At 44.8% G+C, this 21,144-nt stretch overlaps 1 protein-coding gene across 6 annotated transcripts in view; it reads left to right on the forward strand.

The window, feature by feature from the left end:
• The window catches only part of RBM44 (RNA binding motif protein 44), a 33,888-nt gene extending 13,946 nt beyond the window's left edge, over positions 1-19,942 (forward strand). For 5 of the 6 annotated variants that reach the window (XM_054700184.1, XM_054700187.1, XM_054700188.1 and 2 more), the window contains 12 exons: positions 370-546; positions 1,020-1,203; positions 1,291-1,313; positions 1,434-1,533; positions 3,712-3,826; positions 4,849-4,977; positions 8,062-8,141; positions 8,239-8,312; positions 10,761-11,049; positions 14,768-14,913; positions 15,051-15,194; positions 19,090-19,942. In XM_054700184.1, coding sequence (XP_054556159.1) covers positions 370-546; positions 1,020-1,203; positions 1,291-1,313; positions 1,434-1,533; positions 3,712-3,826; positions 4,849-4,977; positions 8,062-8,141; positions 8,239-8,312; positions 10,761-11,049; positions 14,768-14,913; positions 15,051-15,174 — 1,441 coding nt within the window. In that variant the 3' untranslated portion in view covers positions 15,175-15,194; positions 19,090-19,942. The remainder of the gene's footprint in view (positions 1-369; positions 547-1,019; positions 1,204-1,290; positions 1,314-1,433; positions 1,534-3,711; positions 3,827-4,848; positions 4,978-8,061; positions 8,142-8,238; positions 8,313-10,760; positions 11,050-14,767; positions 14,914-15,050; positions 15,195-19,089) is intronic. The other variant, XM_037524272.2, reaches the window with a different exon arrangement.
• The last annotated feature ends 1,202 nt before the right edge of the window (positions 19,943-21,144 follow it).

Genomic DNA, 21,144 nt, shown 5'->3' on the forward strand with positions numbered 1-21,144 from the left:
TTTCTATATACAACACTTATCACATTAAAATATATTGGCCAAGAGTTGATTTAGGTTGAAAACCTGTTGATTCTGGATAAATAAAATCAGTACTTTACTTTGAAGTTCTTTTCTGGTAAAAAAAAAAAAAAATACATGACTTTGAGAATTGTCTGCTTCCTTGACTTCTAAATAGAGTGCACTTAGCTTTGACTTAGGACATGATTGGTTGCTGAAGCTATATTGTCTTCCCACGGCCTTTCCATCTTCAGTAAAAATGATTTAAACTTGACAGGGAAATGTAAGAAATTTAAAATTTGTTCATAGAGCCATGTCATTAATGCAAAAAAATCTTTAGAGCCGTACCTAATCCCATCTTTTATTTCAAAGGGAATTTCAACTTTCCCAAGAGACGGAGAAGAATCTGCCGCTGAGCTGCTGTGCACACGCAGTGCAGAGGGCCGCCAGGGCAGAGCTGCAGCTGCTGGACGCTCACTACCAGATGTGCCGTCGCCAGTGCGGTGACATATACGCGCTTGTAATGGAAAACTGGGGCGGATTAAAAGGGTGATTATTCATTTTAAATCTGTATCTTTTATTCAGGAAAATCTCTTAGAAATTTGTGGCTAGCTTTAATTCTAGAATATGACTTTAATTTTCATTTTTGAACTAACAGGGTTTGTTAGCTGGTCTAGGAGTCCTGGACTGGGGGAAATACGTTTATCTCATGGGGAGGCAGCAGTGCGTGCTGGGGTGTGGGGCCAGTAACAGGGCCGGTTTGATGTTCCTTTATAAAGTTCACGTGTAGATGAAGTCAGCTGGAGGGTTTTGCTTGCCACTCTGCCACCTCCTCTTTGGTTTCTGTATAAGAGGTTGCCTGTGCTGTCCTTGGAAAGACATGCCTTTGTGGTTGATTTTATTTCACTAGTTTTATAAAGGAAAACATTTTAAGATTTGGTGCGTTAGAATGAAGTATATGATTGTTAAGTGGATGACTAGGGTCTAAATAATTTAGCTTTGTGAACTTACCTTTTAAACAGGAATTTATCAAGTAACACGGCTAAGAAGGAGTTAGGATCAGCACTGCTGTCTGTTCTGGGAGATTTAAAAGTTAGATACATGAGCTTGAAAGAAAAAATAGACCAGGGCGTGCCACTGGAAGAGCTGCCCCCGCTGTCCATGGAATCAAAGTTGCTCTCTGCTTTCTCTGCCTTTGCGTGCAGGGTAGGTATAGTGTAGGGGCAATTTCTTATTTCATTTGGACAGGGAACATTTTAAACTAAAAGGCCTTTCCTCCTCCTCTCTTCACAGCTAATAAAAGAAGACGCCCGTGCGTAAGTTCTGGTTCATCTAATTTATGACTCATTAGATCTTAAAATTGCCTAATTCACTTAACTTTTAAGTTAAGTGAACAGAACATTGATAAATCTCTAATGTAATATTCATCTTTTCAGCTTTTCAGGAGCAGATTCTGAACTAGATAATCAAAGTACAAGTGATGTTGACGTTTCTTCGAGCCTAAAAAAGATTCTCTCTCAAGTGAGATTTTTAAAAGTAATTCTTAAATGTGTATTTTTAATGTTATGACTTAAAGTAAATTTAAAATTTCAAAATTTCATCCTTCTTTTAACTCAACTGGCTTACTTTGCTACCACGTGAGGGCTGTCCCTGATTAGGAGGAGCATTACGTCCTGATGAAACAGATGTCAGTGGTACATACTAAGTGGAGTGACGCATAATTTGTCATCAAACCAAGAGATTTTTGAAGATGAAAGTTAGTGATGCTGTTCCCTGTGCCAGTAGGTGTAAGTCAGGGTGGGTGTGGGCACGTCACGTGACTTACGGCCTCCCCGGCATATCCCTCCCCTGTGGTTACAACTAGTACGCCTTCCCTTCCTGCAGAGAGTAACACCACTCGCTGGCAGGGCAGGGTCTTAATTCCTCCGTTGAAATGATCTCAACAGTTTTGAAATGCCTGGCATCAGGTTTTCTTGATCTCTCATTGCCCCAAGGAAGTGTGTTTGTCAGGTGACAGTCGGGGAGGGGGGGGGCGCTAACGGGTGAGAGGGCATAGAACATAGGTTAGAGCTCGGGCTCAGGTGAGCCGTGTGCGAGGGAGGCTGTCTGACTTAGGCTGTGACCCTGAGGTAGTGGTGTTGGCTGGTCTTAAGAAAGATCCGTTTCAGGGCCTCCCCGGTGGCACAGCGGTTGAGCGCTGGTTTGCGAAGCTGCCCGCAGCCTCTGCAGCGCTGGTTCGATCCCCGGCTGCTCCCCGGCCACCAGAGGAGGGTCCCGCTTGGCGCGCAGACCTCTCCTGCCGCCCGCTGCTCCGCTCAGCAGTGTCTTCGGTCCTTCTGCCTGCTCTGCTCCCCGCTCTGGCTCTGGTGAATTCTCACCCTCCCACGCTTCTGACTATACCCAGTGCATGTATAAATAAATAAATAAAATAAATCTTTAAAAAAAAAAAAAAAGAAAAAGATCCGTTTCAGAGCCAAAAGTGAGATTTGATTGATTTTGATTCCTTTCTATTAACCTAAATGACCACCCTAAAACATTTTGTATTTCCTACTCTTTTTTTTTTTTAAAAAAAGAACCTTTATACTTTTTTTTTTTTTAAGATTTATTTTATTTATACAAGAGCCGGGGTACAGGCAAGAGGCACGGGAGGGTGAGAGGATTCACCAGAGACAGAGCGGGGAGCAGAACAGGCAGACTGACCGAAGGCACTGCCGAGGAGAGCAGCGGGGAGACAGGAGAGGTCTGCTCGCCATGTGGGTTGCTCCGAGGCCAGCAGGGATCGAACCAGCACTGCAGAGGCTGTGGACAGATTCACAGCGCTGCGCTCAACTGCCTGTGCCACCAGGGAGGCCCTCCTAGTCTTTAAAAAAAAAAAAAAGTTATCCAAAAAGAATTAACATATCTAAAACCAGATTTTTATATCCTCAAGTTTCTTACTTAGTTTGCAGAAACCACTTGTCTATTTAAAAATGTATAATGTTCTGGAGGCCTTATTTTTCCCATTATTGTATAGGTACCAATAGTAGAACCCACTCACCTGAGAACAATAAATTATTTTTTAAAGATACAGGATAAAACAATTTTATGACCTTAGTTCTGTCTATCAAACAGTATTTTAAGTTGGGATTACATTGTATTACATGTCATGTAATATCATTTAATAACTAAATTGGCAGGTCTGCATGAAAGCCAGTGTGGCGTGGCGTGTTTCTGAGTCACAGCTATTTCTGTGCCAAATTCACCATTTTCTGTAGCTGTGCTACCTAGGTTGTTATTTGTTCTATTTTTCTTTAAATATTTTTTCTTTTGAAATAAATGTGTATGTAAAGTAACTTACTGTTATGTTTGGGAAAGCGGTATTACTCCCCATCAATAAAAGGCACATATTAACACACATTAAAATAAATATGTAACTGTTAAATGTTAATGTGAAAAATATATGTATTCCTCCAACAAATACTTCACGTCCTGTGTGCACCACGCCTGCTAAATGATGGTAGCACCAGCCTTTCTTCCCTACACTCTGCTCAGTCCTGGTTCTCCTAGACTCTGTGACCGACATAAAGCAACAAGTTATTTATTGGCAGACTCAGCTCGCTCCCTGCAAATTCGGGCTGGGAATGGCTTTGCTCTCTGAACCTCCACGCGGGAGGGCTGAGCAGCAGTGAGGAGTGCGCGTCCCACCGCGCTTAGTCCTGTTGTTGGAACCCGCAGGTGTCCTGGCTGTCTGACAGTGGTCACGCTGCACGGCACGCCTCCCCCGAGGGAGGAGGGCTGAAAGGTGGCGACATCAGCATGGACCTGCATCAGATGAGACTTGACGATAGAGGTCAGTGTGAGAACGTGTTACCGGGTGTCGTTGTCAGGAAACAAATTACAAGGTTTAAAATATCCCAGTGCCCATTCGTCAAGTCAGAACAAACTTTTTTTTTTTTTTAAGATTTATTTATTTATTTATACAAGCACTGGGGACAGTCAGAAGTGCAGGAGGGTGAGAGAATTCACCAAAGCCAGAGCGGGGAACAGAGCAGGCAGACTGACAAAGAAATACACTGCTGAGGGGAGCAGCAGGCATGACAGGAGAGGTCTGCCACGCCATGTGGGACCCTCGCCCGGTAGCCGGGGATTGAACTGGCGCTGCAGAGGCTGCGGGCAGCTTCGCAGCCCAGCGCTCAAACGCTGCGCCACCAGGGGAGGCCCCAGAACAAACATTTTTAACTGGCTGAATATGAGTAATGTTGATCGTGAATGTTATTTTATTACATCTATTTGACATCGTAAGGGTATTTAATATATCTGATAGTGCAAATAATAATAGCCTTTCACTCTTCTGATTCATGTTTTCCAATCTGAAAATTCTTCTGTCCAGTTTGTGTTTATAAATTATGTATAGTTCCTCTTCGTTTGATCCTCTATGAAAAAAACAGCATCATTCTTAAATAATTCCATGTTAGATGACAGGGAGAGTGTAACGCTGCTTGACCCGCCTTAAAGACAATCATTGTCCTTCTGTGCATAAAGATGCTATAGATGTCTTGTGTGTGTGTGTGTGTATATATATATATATATATATAAAACTAGAGTGAATAAAACATATATATATATATGTATAGATAACTAGACAGAAGAAGCTGGGAATGATAGGCAGCATGTCACTGGGACTGAGAAATAATTTTACTTGGGCCGCTCATGAGAGTTTCTGTGTTTGGTTCTCTTATTTTGCTAATAATTAATTTCCGATTTAGACGTAAAATTAATCATCATACTGATTTGTTCTGAGAAGCTTTTTAGCTAACTTCTCAGAAGTTGAACTTTACACGTAATTCCTGTGTGCCTGTGCTCCATTCTCAGAGGGCAAGAACTGTGCCGAAATGAGTGAAGCCTGGTTTGATGCTCAAGAGAACCTGACTGGGGTCGGCCTCTCGGGAATCCAGGAAAGTCAGACGGGACAGGACAGAGAGGGCCCGGAGTCTGCACTCGGTGAGTTCCTGCCTGCCCGCTGGGCCATTGTCACTGGCTTATCTGTGAAATAGCGTATCCTGTCTTCCGGGTGACTTGGGGGCACCCAGTGAACTGTCTCAGTATTCCTGTTTGTGGGCCCCTTTATGAAAAATCAGTTTAAAAATGTTCGTTTCTCCTTCATAACGCTGCCTACTGAGTGCACACGCCCGTGACCTAGTTAGCGGTGGGGGCCCACAGCTCCTTCCTCCAGTCCACGGCTGGCACCAGGCTCCCTCGGGGCTCCTCTACTCTGCAGCAGCCTGAGGCATGATGTGGGGTCCATGGCTGGTGGAACAAGCTCCCCAGTTTCTGTCAGGCAGCTGGACTGCGTCCGATTGGCTCCCCTCTCTTTAGGAATTCAGCCTCTTCTAGGGATGTTTTTCACCTTGAAATCGTCTTTAACTGCTTCTTGTACCTGGGATTTCCTCTGTTACCTGTGATCATTGCCCTCTGCCAGCCCCTGTGGTCCCCTCCCTCCCTGTCTTCCTGTGTGCTTCTGTGGGCTTTTATCCTGCGTGATAGCAGTCGTCTCGTGGGGGTGTTTATCCCGCTTGCATAAATAATCCTTAGATTTTTTTTTTAAGATTTATTATTTTTATTTATTTATTTACACAAGCACTGGGTACAGTCGGAAGCGTGGGAGGGTGAGAGAATTCACCAGAGCCAGAGCGGGGAGCAGAGCAGGCAGAAGGACCGAAGTACACTGCTGAGGGGAGCAGCGGGCGGCAGGAGAGGTCTGCCCGCCATGTGGGACCCTCCTCCGGTGGCCGGGGAGCAGCCGGGGATCGAACCGGCGCTGCAGAGGCTGCGGGCAGCTTCGCAACCCGGCACTCAACCGCTGCGCCACTGGGGAGGCCCAATCCTTAGATGTTTTTAACAAAATTAAAATTACATGAAGTGTCTTCCAACCTGCAGTAACCCCACTCTCAATAGTTTTTACCACTTTGATGTATTTTTTATCCTTACATTTAATACACATAGTTTTAAGTAAATGGCATGTCATCTGACTTAATTGTAACTACTTTTTCCGTACATTATTTTTCCCCATCTCACATGCCGTGTATTCTGCTTCCGTGGTGCACTGACACCCCCCGCGCTCATGCGTCTCCACGAGGCCGGAGCTTTAGCTCCTGTGCTCTTGATTCTTACTCCCTGCCCTCTTCTAAGCTCTGTAGGAGTTCCCGCTCCCTTCTCACTTACCCGAGGGTACAAATACCAATTGTAAAGGTAAGTAATTTTACCGTTTTTTCTGAAGTATATTTTAAACCAAGGAGATGAACATGTTAAATGAAGCTGACGAAGAAGGTCAGGTGTCCAGAGATGAATGAAGGTTCTGCCCGAGTCTCAGCACCGCTGCTTACTAGACTTGTGACCTACACTGTGAGACCTCAGTGTCCTCACCTGGCAAACGGAAATGCTGAGTCACCCGCCACGGCGGTGGTGGGCGCTCTGGATGATGTGCACAAGGAACCCGTGCCGTGGGAAGTGCTCGGCGTTAGGCCTTTGTCACTATTACCTAATGACAACAAGTAACAAACATCCCGTTATTATATACAAATTACAAAACATTAATAAAAGCTGCTCTGGGAATTCATTCAGCAGTTATTTTTGGCATACCCCCTGTGCCAGCTGTGGGCGGTGAGGTTTTTTTGTTTTGTTTTGTTTTTTAATGCAATTTTTTTTTTTTTTAAATAGAGGCATGTTTTATTTATTTATTTGTTTGTTTGTTTATACAAGCACTGGGTACAGTCAGAAGCGCGGGAGGGTGAGAGAATTCACCAGAGCCAGAGCAGGGAGCAGAGCAGGCAGAAGGACCGAAGTACACTGCTGAGGGGAGCAGCGGGCAGCAGGAGAGGTCTGCGCGCCATGTGGGACCCTCCTCCAGTGGCTGGGGAGCAGCCGGGGATCGAACCGGTGCTGCAGAGGCCACGGGCAGCTTCGCAACCCAGAGCTCAACCGCTACGCCACCGGGAAGGCCCGGGGGGGTTGTTTTTAAGATCCATTTTTATTTATACAAGAACTCAGGTACGGGCCAGAGGCACAAGAGGGTGAGAAGATTCACCAGAGACAGAGCAAGGAGCAAAACAGGCAGACAGACTGAAAATACTGCTGAGGGGAGCAGCGGGCCCAACGGGAGAGGTCTGCCGCACCATGTGGGGATCTCCCTGGCCGGCTGGGAATCGACCCCTCGCTGCAGAGGCTGTGGATAGCTTCACAGCGCTGCGCTCAACCTGCTGCGCCACCAGGGAGGCCCAAGCTGCGGGTTTTGATAGTAACTTGAAGGCCCGTCAATGTAGTGAATCCTGTGTTACTGTAGACCAGGTTCTGGTCAAAACAGAGACCAGGAAAACATAGTCTACAAATTATGAATTATTTTATCAAACAGAAAAAAATACATCTATGAGCCTAATATTTGTGATTTCCAAAATACACTGTTTAAATCAAGCTGCTTGCCTGCCCTTCTTTTTTGCCCTTGTGTTATTTCTGTCACTGCCATTGACACTGTCCCAGGCCTTATTAATCAAAGCGTCCTGGCAGTGCTGGGAAGGTACCATTTTACCTTCAGTTTATAGATGAAGCGCCTGAGGTGCAGATTTATTAGGTAAGTCCTGATGGAGCTGGGAACAGCGCCTTCATGCCTCTCATTCAAGGCTTCTCAGTTTCGTGGTTTCCCAGCACAGGAGTGTGTGCTCGGAAGCCTGAGCCAGCTGATGTGAGTGAAGCCTGCACCCTGCACCTCAGCCAGCAGTTCTCTGAGCCAGAGACAAAAGGGAGACACTTTCACAGATGGGATGTAACGAATTACAATGTAATTGATTGCTCTGTTCATAATGCTTTTGATTCATTTTTGAGCTACCAGTCTAGCCGCTTCGTTTTTAAGATGATGTGATTAAGACCCTGAAATCTAAAGGTTACGCTCTGTTCTCCTGTCTAATGTTGGTATTTGCTAATAACCTTAGAGATGATAAAAAATGAAATATTAAATAATTTTCCATTTTTCCAAAAAATCATCAGTTCTGTGAAGGTCGTCATGAGTTGTGTGTTGTGTTTTACCGCACGCAGAAACGAAGACCGCTGACCCCTTGCGCAGAGAGAAAGGCCACCTGATACATGTGGGGGGCCTCTGCCCCTCCGTGTCTGAGGTATGCCGGGGCTGTTTGTTTAGCTTCATCTTTGAATCTACTGATTGTGTCTATTTGGGTCATTGTTATTTTGCTACATTTCCCGCTTCTCTTCCAGGCTGATTTAAGGTGTCATTTCCAAAAATACCATGTTTCTGAAATTGCAGTTTATGGTGGTGCTACTAATTACAGGTATGTTCCTCAAAGTCAGTAAAGACACATGTCCTGGGTATCTGCTGTGCCAGAGACTTTGTCCCGGACTGTCCCCTCCGGGGTGCCCCGCCGCAGAGAGCTGCAGCAGTGGGGAGCCGCGGTCGCTCAGGGGGGCCGTCTGGTCAGATTCGCCCTTTGTCGTGGCTTCTGCCTCGCTGATGACATCTAGGGGAGCTGGTCTCCGTGCACTCTATGCTGTTTTGCAGGGGCACGTGGAGTGCGTCAGTAGAGAGCACAGGCCCACAGCCGAGGCGTGGGTTCAGGGCCAGCTTCGTCAATGCTTGCTGAAAAAGTCTGCACCTTGGCAGCGGATCCTGGTCCCTTCATGGTCGCTTTTGCATTGTTTTTTTTTTTTTTTTAAAGATTTATTTATGCATAGCCGGGACGCTTTTATTAGTTAAATGAGGCCTGGTACATGGTAGGCACTGGAAAATTGTACTTAACTCTTGTTATTTTTTTACTTTAAGTACTTCTTAGTTGATGCTTTTATGTATGATAGCTTCTTCATCATCTGCATGTAGTCAGCGTGTGTGCTCCTACTTCCTGTTTCATAGCATTGCGAGAACATTCGACAGTATCAAGTAATGATGGCGAGAGCTTAGTGGGAATGACTTTGTTTCGCTGGTTTAGATAGCTGTTTATTTCAGATATGAAAATCTTAATTTCAAAAGGAATCTATTTGTAGTTGGGATTGAAATTTATTAAAAATGTTTCGTTTTGTGTTAAATGGAGTAACTTAAGATCATATGCTTTTTTATTTGTCCTGCTGCTATGCTAATGCATTTCATTATAGCAGAGTAGTGTTGGGATCCTAAGAGTGGCTTGACTGAAAGAGTCTTTCAGTCTGGGGATAAGTTCTTCAAAAGTTTGTGTGTTTTTTTTCAGGTGTTCAACATAAAAATTAGGTATTTTGTATATATTGCAAAGTGCTCATTATAATAGTACTGTTAATATTTATCAGCATACAAAGTTACAGCATTTTAAAAATTTTCTTGTGAGAACTTCAAAATCTACTTTCTTAGCACTTTAAAGTATGCAATACAAGTTTGTTTTTTTTAATTACTCAAAGTCTTGCACATTATGTGTGGAAGCTTAGAAAATAGATATAAAAATACAAGGAGGTTATAAAAATTTACTTGTAATCCCCGAGATTTTTTAGAAAATCCCTCTTTTTAGATTTGCTGCCTGTCTTTTTCACGGCCACCACCTAGGGCTGGTGCCCTCGGAGGTGCAGCCTGTCCCAGCTAGCTCAGTTCTCTGGTGACGATGCCCAGAGAATAGTTGGAGATTCCCCAACTATTGCTGGCCTACGTATTTTTCCACTACAAGTCATAAGGATGTTTTCATATATTCTGCTAAATGTTTTCAAATTTTCCCTTTTACATTTTTTTTAAAGATTTATTTATTTATACATAGAGCTGGGGTACAGGCCAGAGATGCGGGGGGTGAGAGGACTCACCAGAGACAGAGTGGGGAACAGAACAGGTAGACTGACGAAATCCACTGCTGAGGGGAGCAGCAGGCAAGTCAGGAGAGGTCTTGCACCATGTGGGTTTCTCCCTGGCCAGCCGCTACAGAGGCTGTGGATTGCTTCATAGTGCGGTGCTTAACCCCTCGAACCACCAGGGAGGCCCTCCTTTTACATTTAAATTTTTAAGCCTTTGAGACATCTGAAGTTTATATTTGTGTATAGGGTTCATCAAAAATTTTTTAGTTTGGATAACCCAGACTGTTCATCTGTTCAACCTTGTCATTTAAAAGTTTTGTAAACCTTTTGCATTCATTTTTTTAAAAAGATTTATTTATACATACAAGAGCTGGAATTCAGGCCAGAGATACAGGGGGTGAGAGGACTCACCAGAAACAGAGTGGGGAGCAGAACAGGCAGATGGACTGAAATCCACTGCTGAGGGGGGCAGTGGGGGAGGCAGGAGAGGTCTGCTGCACCACATGGGTAGTTCCCTGGCTGGCCAGGGATCGAATTCATGCTGAAGAGGCCTCGGATTGCATCACAGTGTGGTGCTTAACCCCCTGTGCCACCAGGGAGGCCCCTGCATTCAATTTTAATATAAAATTAATAGGAGACAATTTGTAAGAAATGCTTACACCTTTTATTTCCATCTTTAATTTGTTTTTATTTAAATAAACTTCCTAATCCCAAGATAAGTATAGTAAATTTTATTTATTTTCTTACAAAATGCAAGACCTCAAAAAATTAGGTAAAAATTCAGAATTGTTCATCTCCACAGAAATCCTTAGTAAAGAGTGAAATATTTATACAAGTTGAGATGACACCCCAGGATAGAGTCACTTCTGTTTTTAAGAATGGCTATCGTGAAGGTGCATCTCAGCCAGTAGTTACGAAAGTTTGAAGCAGTGTTAAATGATTAACAAAGAACCTTTTGGTTTTCTGCTCTCCTGCTTTAGATATGCATCTCTTGCTTTTAAAAAAGGCAGCGATGCAAAGGTGGCTGTGAAAGAAATGAACGGAACAGAAATAAAGGGAAAACCAGTAAATGTGCGGCTTGTCAAAGCTCCTGGAGAATGCGCAGCACCACTCTCCTCCAGAAGTGGGAGTCGGGTTGGTTTGGATAATTTGGAGAAAAGCACCGGCAGAGCAGTCGGCTCCGCCACCTCTGTCTCTCGACTGCCCAGATCCCGGCCACGGCATCTGGGATCTGAGCAAGACAGTGAGTTTTTCCCTTCCGACCAGAAGGTTAGTTCTCTGACCTGTCCCTTAAACAGTCCTTGGATATGTTGTACTGTGGCTACAAGCTTCATGCAACTCATTGTGTGTGTGTGTGTGTGTGTGTTCCGCAGTCTTGAAGGGGGAATAGGAACAGCATCAGTATCATTTCTAACCTTGGGTGTTCAGCCCAATTTACTTTGGTAAGTTGCTCCTGTTGCTCCTGTGAGAAGAGGGAGGTGTCACTATGGGAGGGCGGGCAGGGAAAGGAGGGATTGGGGTCAAAATAAGAGGGTTGCAATTGTATGGGGAATATAAAAATAAAATAAATAAATAAATAAAATTTAAAATAAAACAGTAAAAAAAAAAAAAAAAGAATAGGCAGGTGTCTGTGGCCCCGCGCTGTCTCCTGTGCTTACAGTCTTCTCTTTCCTGGCCTCTGTCACTTAGTTTCAGGAATTTGACATGGACCCACATTATTGTCTCAGCAGCTCATTCCTGTTAATGTTTTGATCATTTTTATTAGGTGGTTGTCTTAAGAGTTTCAAGAGTTTTTTATATTCTAAATAAAATTCGTTATCGGTAGGTTTATGATCTGCAGATATTTTCACCAGTCACTACTTTCTCTTTGCATTCTTTTAATAGTGTCTTTCTCAGAGCAGTGTTTTCTTGTTAACTTGTACCTTTGTGTTGTCTCTGAGGAATCTTTGCATAACCCATGGTCACAAAGATTTTGAATTAACTGTCATATAATGTGTGAGGTACAGATGGACATGGGGGGGGGGTACACACGTGTGTTGGTTGTGTGTGTTATATAGTGTGTGTGTGCGGTGTGGGTTTTGCATGTGGAATTACTCCAGCATCCTTGTTGACTCTCCATTGAATTGCCTTTGGCACCTTTATGGAAAAAAAAAAATGGACCAAGCGAACACTCCTGCCTGTATGTCTCTGTCTCCATAGGCTGTGCTGTCCTGATCAGTGCAGCTCCCTAGTAAGTCTTAAAATCCGGCAGAATGAGTCCTCCAGCTTTTTTCTTTCACAACATTGTTTTGTTTATTCTAGTTTCTTTGCCTCTCTGTGTACATTTTATAATTCAATTTGTCGGTATAGACTGAAAGTCCCCCTTGAATTTGCATTGGGGCTATTTTGAATCTGTAGATAAGAGCTGAGCCAATCCCTTTTTAACAAATGTATGAAAGAATAAATATTTGTCATATAAATTCATCTAGATTTTCCCCTTAAGAAATAAAGTAATCTCTTATTCTGTCCTTGACCCCATCTCGCCCTAACTCCGGGGTTGCCTGCTTTCTTGTGTGTGCCCTCGGCGATCCCTTCTCGCCGGCAGCGCCCTCTCGCCGCTCACATTCACGCCCAGCTCTTCCCAGACCTGCTGAGGTTTTCACGACTTCTCATTCTTTGGAAGCTCCCATCCTTACTTGCCCTCTGATTTTACTGTCCAACTCCCCCAAATAGTTTTTTTTTTTAAAGATTATTTACACAAGCACTGGGTACAGTCAGAAACGCAGGAGGGTGAGAGGATTCACCAGAGCCAGAGCGGGGAGCAGAACAGGCAGACTGACGAAGTACACTGCTGAGGGGAGCAGCGGGCGGCAGGAGAGGTCTGCGCGCCATGTGGGACCCTCGCCCGGCAGCTGGGGATGGAACTGGCGCTGCGGAGGCTGCGGGCAGCTTCGCAACCCAGCGCTTAACTGCTGAGCCACTGGGGAGGCCCTCCCCTAAATAGTTTTTTATATTCAGTATCTTGATTTCTTTGGTATTCCTTCTTTGTCCTAATAATCTGACTTCGGGGTCTAAACTGGCACTTGAACGACTTTTTCTGCTGTGACCAGTGGCCGATTCCCTGCTCTGTCCCCACCTGCCTGCCTTTTGAGCATTTGCTCTTTTTGGTATGGGTCATCTTTTTTTACATCTTTTCCTTCTATCCCAGGACACTGTGTAATGTGGGGTTCATCCAACCTAACTGCAGGAGGAAGAGGAGAACAGTATGGGGTCCTGAACTGGAGATGGGGGGACCTGGCCGCCCCCTCCTCTTCGTGTGAAGCACGTTTCTTGCCCCGTCTCTGTGCTCCGCTCTCCAGCTTCTCTGAACGGGTGGTGGCCTCATCCGCTCATGGCGCCTCCCACCAGCTGACTGCGTGTCCTTTCCTTCCAGCTGCAGCGAATTTATTTCCAGTTCGAACGCCTGTCATGACTGATTACTGCGCTTGCTCTGTGTTCCGATTCCACATGCGTTCACAGGACCCATCTGTGATCTTGGCATTTGTTAGTTCGGGTGACAGCACCCTCAGCCCAGTCAGCTGGAGCGGTGGGCCTTCGCGCTAGGTGGGGCAGGGGTTGTTGGCATTGGGGCACCCCAGGCTAGAGGAGGAGAGGCCTGCCTTAGAGTGTGTGCAGAGGAAAGCTCCGTGGTCATCTGTTAGATTCTGCCCTCAAGCGCTCTACCTCTCCAGAGTTACTTGTCACCTTCCTTTTTCATCACGTTCTTGACATGTATTCCTTATGTTCATTTAGAAAATAATTCGTTATCTATGATGAGAATAGTGGTGATAAAGAGCCACACATCCATAACCTGGCTCTGCTCCCCCCTTGTCACGTGCCTGGGCAGTTATCTGACCTCTGCATCTGAGCACCCCTGTCTTAAGTGAGGGGATAGCTCCTCCCTCACAAATACCGTGAGCTTTAAATAGTTACACAGAAAGTTCTCAGAACAGTGCCTGGCATGGAAAGGGCACCCAAAAAACAGTAGCCATTGTTGTTTGACAGTCATCTGACTCTGTTGGAAATCTCATCAACTCTGCAGTTTCAGCTATCACTTAAACTATTGTATCTCAAACGTTCATTTATTCAGTAGTCATTGCACACCAATTGTGTGCTCTGTTGTAGGTACCGGAAAAGTAGCAGTGAACAAAACAGACAAAAATCAGTGGTCTTGAAGAGCTTAAATGTAGTGGAGATAAGGCAATAAGCAAATAAGTGACGTAATAACATTCTGATAAGTCAGAGCTAATAGTTTGTATATCTTTCTCTGACTTTTTGTTTAGGCTTTTAAAGTGTTGATTTTTTTATAACGCTTTTGAGGTTTATAGTGGTTTCCTACAATTTTAGCCTACTCACATGGCAAGAGTAATTAGTTATTTCGATTTTGTCCCTTCAAATGGATTTTAAGATTTGTAAACAGAGGGAGTTCTATTTTATATCCATGGTTTCCCACCGCCCCTCCCCCCCAAACACACAGCTAGTGTTCACTGCATATTCGGTAAATAAATGTAGAGCATTCATAGACACCACGTACACCAACCTCTGTCACATCGGGTAGGAGAATGAAACCACACCCTAAGCCTAAAATGTCCACTGTGTGCAACAAATTAAATACTCTACTGCTTATCTGGAGTGGATGCCTCTAGTTACGTCCTGAAAAATTAATTTACATCTTTTCTATGTTCCGCAGTTCAGATGAGGAATGCCAGTTAAGGAAAGCTGATTTAGACATAACCTTGTATATTTTATCATTACTATAAGAAAATACGTTGGGCGGTTTTTTAAAACTTGCTATTGAACACAGCTCAAGTAAACCTACCAGGAATAAATAGTCTCATAAAATAAATCCCAAATAAAAAATAAATATCATAGGAATTTTAATTTTACTTTTTGTAATTTTATAATTTAATTGTGCTGGAATTTCTCTATGTAATGTTTACTGATTTTAAGAAAACCTTTTAATACTTAGGGTGTCAAGAAGAATTGTAAACAGATTGAATCTGCTAAACTATTGCCTGATATACCTATTCAGTTCATACCTCCAAATACATTGAATCTACGTAGTTTTACCAAGATTATGAAGAGACTGACTGAACTACATCCAGAAGTTAGCAGGTAATGCCTGCAATTATATTTTAACTGGTTGTAAATTTTTCATGTAGAAATACAGTTCAATTCAATAACTTAGCTATATTAAGCAGGTGTTACTGTGCAAAAGGACAGATACTCACACACATTTTCCTTTTACACAGAGACCATATTATCGATGCTCTTCAAGAAGTAAGAATAAATCATAAAGGCTTTCTGAACGGCTTACCTATTAATACTATTGTGGAAATGACTTCATCTGTTTTGAAAAATTCTGCTTCTAGTTAAGAATAAAAGAAGCAATAAAGGTAAGTCAATCGTGTCCTTTAAAGATTTGTTTATTTATATAAGAACTGGGGTACGGGCCAGATGTGCGGCAGGGCGAGAGCATTCACCAGAGACAGAGCCGGGAACAGAACAGACAGACTGACAAAATACATTGCTGAGGGGAGCAGCAGGGACAGAAGAGGTCTGCCGTGCCGTGTGGGATTCTCGCCAGCCGGCCAGGATCCAACGCCGCTGCAGAGGCTGTGGACAGCTTCACAGTGTGGTGCTCAACCGCCTGTGCCACCAGGGAGGCCCTCAATCGTGTCTTTTATATTTACGTGTTATTACTTAAAATGTTACATGTTATTATTTATAAGCTATTGATTTCATTTTCTTTTCAAATAAAAAGAATAGTAAGCTTAAAATAATGTTAATTTAAAGGCAAACCTATCCTATTAATTCACTATTAGTGCAAAGCCCATTACTCAAAAATTTATCAAATTAAACAACATTCATCTCCTAGTTTGCAGGGTTCAGGAGTGGCTTAGCATGGTTCTGGGTGGTTCTTTGGTGGTTCTGGGGCTCTCAGGGTATAGGCCTGAGCGTTCGCCACTGGGAGGCTAGACTGAGACTTGGGGACCTGCTTCTAAGATGACCTCTTTGTGGCTGTTGGCAGTTACCCCATGGCCCTTTCCGTAGAACAGCTCCAGTGTCTTTACATAATGGCAGCTGATGCCCGAGGGAGGGGCCGAGATAGAAGGTGCAATGTCTTCTGAGCCTGCCCTCGGGAGTCACACCCCACTGTGTCTGCCACATTAGATGAGTGTCACTGTGGGGGCCATTCAAGGCAGGAACATAAGCTCCACCAATTGAGAAAGGAGGTGTCAGTGGGGGAGAGAGTGTGTGTGTTTAAATTACCACATAAAACCATAGAATCCCTTTTTACAAAACAGTGAATTGGATCTTGTTCCCAATTAAAACTAGGCGATTAAAACCGACTTTCCATGGAGAACATCTAAAAAGCTGAATGATTGTAAAGAAACCTGCTTGAAGGCACTCGAGAGCTATGAAGGGTACAGAGCAGACGAGTCCCAGGGAAATATGCCCAGGGTCTGGCACCCCTTTCTTCTGGCAGTATTTGCAGAGGGACAGCTAGAAACGTCAGGCATCCTTCTAATAGCACTGAAGCCAGGCGGCGGGACCTTGGTGAATGCTCAGCAGAGGTGCGCGGTTCCCGACAGGCTGTGCTCTAGAAGTAACTTTAAACCAGAAATAGCTAGTTCCTCAGAAGGGTGTAATTCAGCTTCAGAATTTATTCCCTAAATCATATTAAAATGTCTGGGGTACGTCTTCTGCCATGTACCTAGAGGAAATGAAGGTAAGAATTTGTTGCAAGAAGTTGTATTTTAGGGGTCACATTATTTCTTTTTTTTTTTTTAAAGATTCATTTATTTAATTATACAAGCACTGGGTACAGTCAGAAGTGCAGGAGGGTGAGAGAATCCACCAGAGCCAGAGAGGGGAGCAGAGCAGGCAGACTGACGAAGTACACTGCTGAGGGGAGCAGCGGGTGCAGCAGGAGAGGTCTGCGCGCCATGTGGGACCCTCGCTGGTGGCCGGGGATTGAACCAGCGCTGCAGAGGCTGCGGGCGGCTCTGCAGCCCAGTGCTCAAACTGCTGTGCCTCTGGAGAGGCCCAGGGGTCACCTTATTTCTGCCAGCAGTTTTACACTCACTAGTCAGTCTGTGTATGAGAATGTACACTTAACAATGATCAATCACAAAGTGAGAACACAAATACAGGGGGAAGTATATAGAGTAATAAAAAGCACTATAAAAAGACATGGGACAGGGCCTCCCTGGTGGCGCAAAGGGTTAAGACGCAACCTATGAAGTAGTTCGCAGCCACTGCAGCACGAGTTCGATCCCCAGACGGCCAGGGAGCATCCTGGGATCCCAGGGAGCAACCTACATGGCACAGCAGACTTCTGTCTCACCCGCTGCTCCCCTCAGCAGTGTACTTCGGTCAATCTGCCTGAGTGGTCAATCTGCCCATTCTGTCTCTGGTGAATCCTTTTCACCTCCCACACCTCTGGCCTGTACCCCAGCTCTTGTATGCATAAATAAATCAATCTTAAAAAAAAAAGACATAGGACAAGTCAAAAGTATTTAGAAAGGTGATAAAAACCCAGTAATGTCAATAACTAAACATAAATATTCCTATAAAAGATTGAGTGTCCCCTGGGGGAAAACACTTGGGAAAGACCTGTGTGTGTGTGTGGCGTGCAGGGTGGAAGCACTAGCGATGATGCGCAGCGTGTGCTAACTGAGCATTAGGAAGGACACAGTGTTCACACACACGGGCTGGCTTGTGTTTGTGAGAAGAAACTCTGGGAAGAAAAACTGGTAAAATGAGGGTAGTGCTGGGGGTGGAAGGAAGACTTCTCTGAAAATCATTTACTTACTTTTGGTATAGGAAACAAAGGGCTTGTGTGTGCTAAAATACAATGAAAAAGGAAAGGGAAACCAGTCCTCAAAAAGGCAAGGCAAACAAAATAAAGTTAATGAAACTGACAGTATATTAAGCTCGTCATGACCACCTCAGAGTAAAGAATTATTTTGCTGCATTGATAACACATTTTAAATATACACGTTAGTGTCATATATTCTGAGGATAACTAGCAGTGCAAAGATAACCCCGAATTGTATGTAATTGTCCAATAGTAGAAGCATATTGTTATTTTGAAATTTAGATGGAGAGACTATCTGTGTTGATTTTGTTAGGAAGCAAGATCTTTGGTATACAAGAAAAAAGAGGTAGAAAGTCAATTGTAGAATTTTGAAAATCCACACTATTATATTTTAATTGGAAAGAATACGTATTTATGATTATTTTTCATTTTTTTGATCTACTTACTGAAAACACCCGGGGCAGTGACACCCAGTGACCCTGAGCACAGCTGCCCTCTCTGAAACCCAATTCCTACTTTTCTGTCTTGTACTCCTCTGCATCTTCGCAGCCACACACGAGACAGCGTTGCAGTGACATCTTCAGCCGCCGTCCCAGCTGCCACCCCCTCCAGTCTGTTCTGCCTGACCGTGCTCACTTCCAGGTTCCCGAGTAGCCAGCTGAGTGCTTTCCTCATTCCTTACCTCCTCATGAGGGCAGTGAATTTTCATGCGCGTAGCCCCAGGTCCACATGCCAGGGCACGGGCTTCCAGCACCTTCTGGGTGCTCAGATTCCGCACTGAAAAAATCGAATCTCTGACTTCAGGGAGCTTACGTATGTTTAGAGAGGAGGAGGGAATAAATTGCCAAGATAACTTCAAATAGTGACAAATTGACAAGAATAAAGCAGAGAAATGGGCTTGAAAATAAGGGGAAAACTGCTTAAACTAAGGCAGGTCACAAGTGTAGGATTTTATGTGAATACAGAGCTTTCTCCAGGATGCATATTAGAATTTCCTTTTCAGGTCTATTTCCCATGGTCATGCCTTAAAAATAATTTCATGTAATACTCATGAGTAGGCCAGTACTTGCGAGTCTGCCTTGATGATGCTAGCTTCAGTGCCTCATGGGAAATGAAGTACCTTGAACAGCTCACTTGAGTGATTTCTGTTCAGAATGTTGCCTCGCGTTTTTACAATGGTGATGATCTGGTTTTCTCTGTTAAACACAGCCTGGTTAGTTCTCTGTGTATGTAATTTCTGGTGACCCGTTTTTGTGGCTGATCTAATACAGTGTAGTGACTTCCCTAGACAAGGGTTAGAGTTTTATGTAGGTGTGTGTGGCTGGTGCTCATCTATGCGGCGAGTGAGCGTGCTCGCTGTGCCTGCTGTGGTAAGAGAGTGACTTAGCACACTTTTCTGGAATATCAGATTTTTAATTATCAACATGTTTTATTCTTGATTTCCCCTTTGTTTCCTTGACCTGTAGGATTTCTTTGGAAAGCATGAGGTCCACCCTTCAGAGAATGTTCCACATACAGCATTTAGGAAACTGTGATAACAACAAGGTGATGTGATTAAATAGCTCAATAAATGGATTTACCGTTTGTAATCTGCTTTATGACCTCCCTTAAAGTTCAGTCACTGGTATTTCTACGATATGAAAATCCTCTGTAAAATGAAAAGGTAATTTCAATGTTTGGAAACTTTATTTCACACTTGATGCTTAGACTTAAAGCTGCATGTCTTGGATAAGAACAAACGAGCATGTCCATTTTAAAGATGTGTTTGTTTAATCAGTTTTGTTAAATATTGACAAAAGCATTTTTGTTTCAGAACTTGTGGTTTTCACCCATGAATGTATCCCAGAGTTCCTGTTTTATTTCCAGTTTTGAGTTGTCTCAAAGCTCTGACATGGGGCCCTAAGATAATGGGTAAATAAACCGAATCTGCAGGGGCGCACTTTTTGGAGCGTGTATATTTTTAAGACTCCAAGATAATTACATTGCTGTTGTGTTACATTTAATGCACTGTTACTGCTTCATTTCCAAGCACTTAGATGCGGCTCCCTATTGTCTGGAAGGGCAGCGCCCTCTGGGGAAGGCCTGCAGGGTCTGCGTGTTGCTCCTGTTTGTCTTGTCAAGGGCCCTGTGGTGTTAGGTTAGGTTGTAAAGCAGACATCTTTCAGCGTGGTTGTGTGCCTTACCTGATAACATAAACTTCTTTAACTGCTTACTTGTGTAAAGTAACATTGTTTAAAGGTGCCGTTTACACATTTTCTTCAAATGTTTAAAATGTTCAGAATAGTCAGCGTGTAGTTGACAGGACTAGATTAAAAGTTACCCACTGAACATTTGTGTTTGATGAATTCTCTACTTGCTAAAGGCAGACTCTGGGACCACAGCCCAACTGACGCCTTCTGCAGGCTTGGCGGCGTTCTGCAGGTGTGACTGGACCGCCAGCCTGCGGTGGGGGGGGGGGCACAGCGCAGGCCACACTTCTAGATTTCATAAGTATCTCTTAGGAAATTTTTAATTGCATTTGTTTGTCTGTAGTTATTATCAGACTCACCCAGGAACTGGGTCCAGAATGTAAAAAAACATGATTTTAAAGGGCGCTGTTAGATGCAGCTTGAGGCTCATTGGTGTGAGCCCCACATTATGTTTCTAGCATGTAGGCCACGCGCTTTCTTCCTGCCTGTGGGGACACATGCTGCGCTCAGAGCCGCTGCCGAGGGCGGAACACGGGTGGTGGCCGCCCCTGGGCACTCGGCGTCGCTGAGGAGCCCGCCGCTGACGCTGCCGAGGGGTTGGACGGCGTCTAATGCCCTTTCTGAATACGGGGACCACGTCCCTGCATTCGACTTGGGGACATCCACAAAGAGCCCTGTGGACTGTCAGGGCGCTTGAAGTGAGGATGTCTCCGCAGAAGCTAGGGCAGCCTTTATCAGAGGCTCTCAGTCGTGGCCGGCAGGTCCATCCTGTACTCGGCGTCCCGAGTTAAACGCAGGCATGGAAATAATCACGGATCTTTTGAAGCTGTAACTAAAAAAAAAATCAGCATTTATCTTCAAAATCGCTGGCGTTAATTTAAGGAAAGGTTTGTGGACTCTAGTTCGGGCTGGCGGTGGTTCCAGATTTCTAGATACCCTCAGCGGGCAGTTTCCCATCGTTTCAGCGGATTTACGTGATGGCGCCAAGTTCGGGCGGTGTCGGCCGGAACGCGGAGCCGCGGAGAGAACCAGAGGCCTGCGGTGTTGGGGACCCTGAGACTGTCGCCCGCAAGTGGCGCCGGCGGTTCCCAGCCCGCGTCGCGGGGCAGCTGGCCGGCGGGGCGGACCCGGCCGCGGAGTCTCCGCGTGGCCAGGGCCGGCGGGACAGGCCCCCACCCCCACCCCGGCCGCCCGCTGTCCTCGCCGCCCGGGCCGGACCTCCCCCCGCGCCTCCTGGGCCGGCCGTGGGGCTGGCTCGCGCCCACTGGACGGTCCTCGCGCGGCCCCGCCCCAGGCCGGTGCACGCGGCCGCAGGACAGCACCCGCGGGGGG

Source organism: Talpa occidentalis, unplaced genomic scaffold, assembly GCF_014898055.3.
Source record: "Talpa occidentalis isolate TD23 unplaced genomic scaffold, MPIMG_talOcc4v2.1 talOcc4.3, whole genome shotgun sequence".
Lineage (NCBI taxonomy): Eukaryota > Metazoa > Chordata > Mammalia > Eulipotyphla > Talpidae > Talpa > Talpa occidentalis.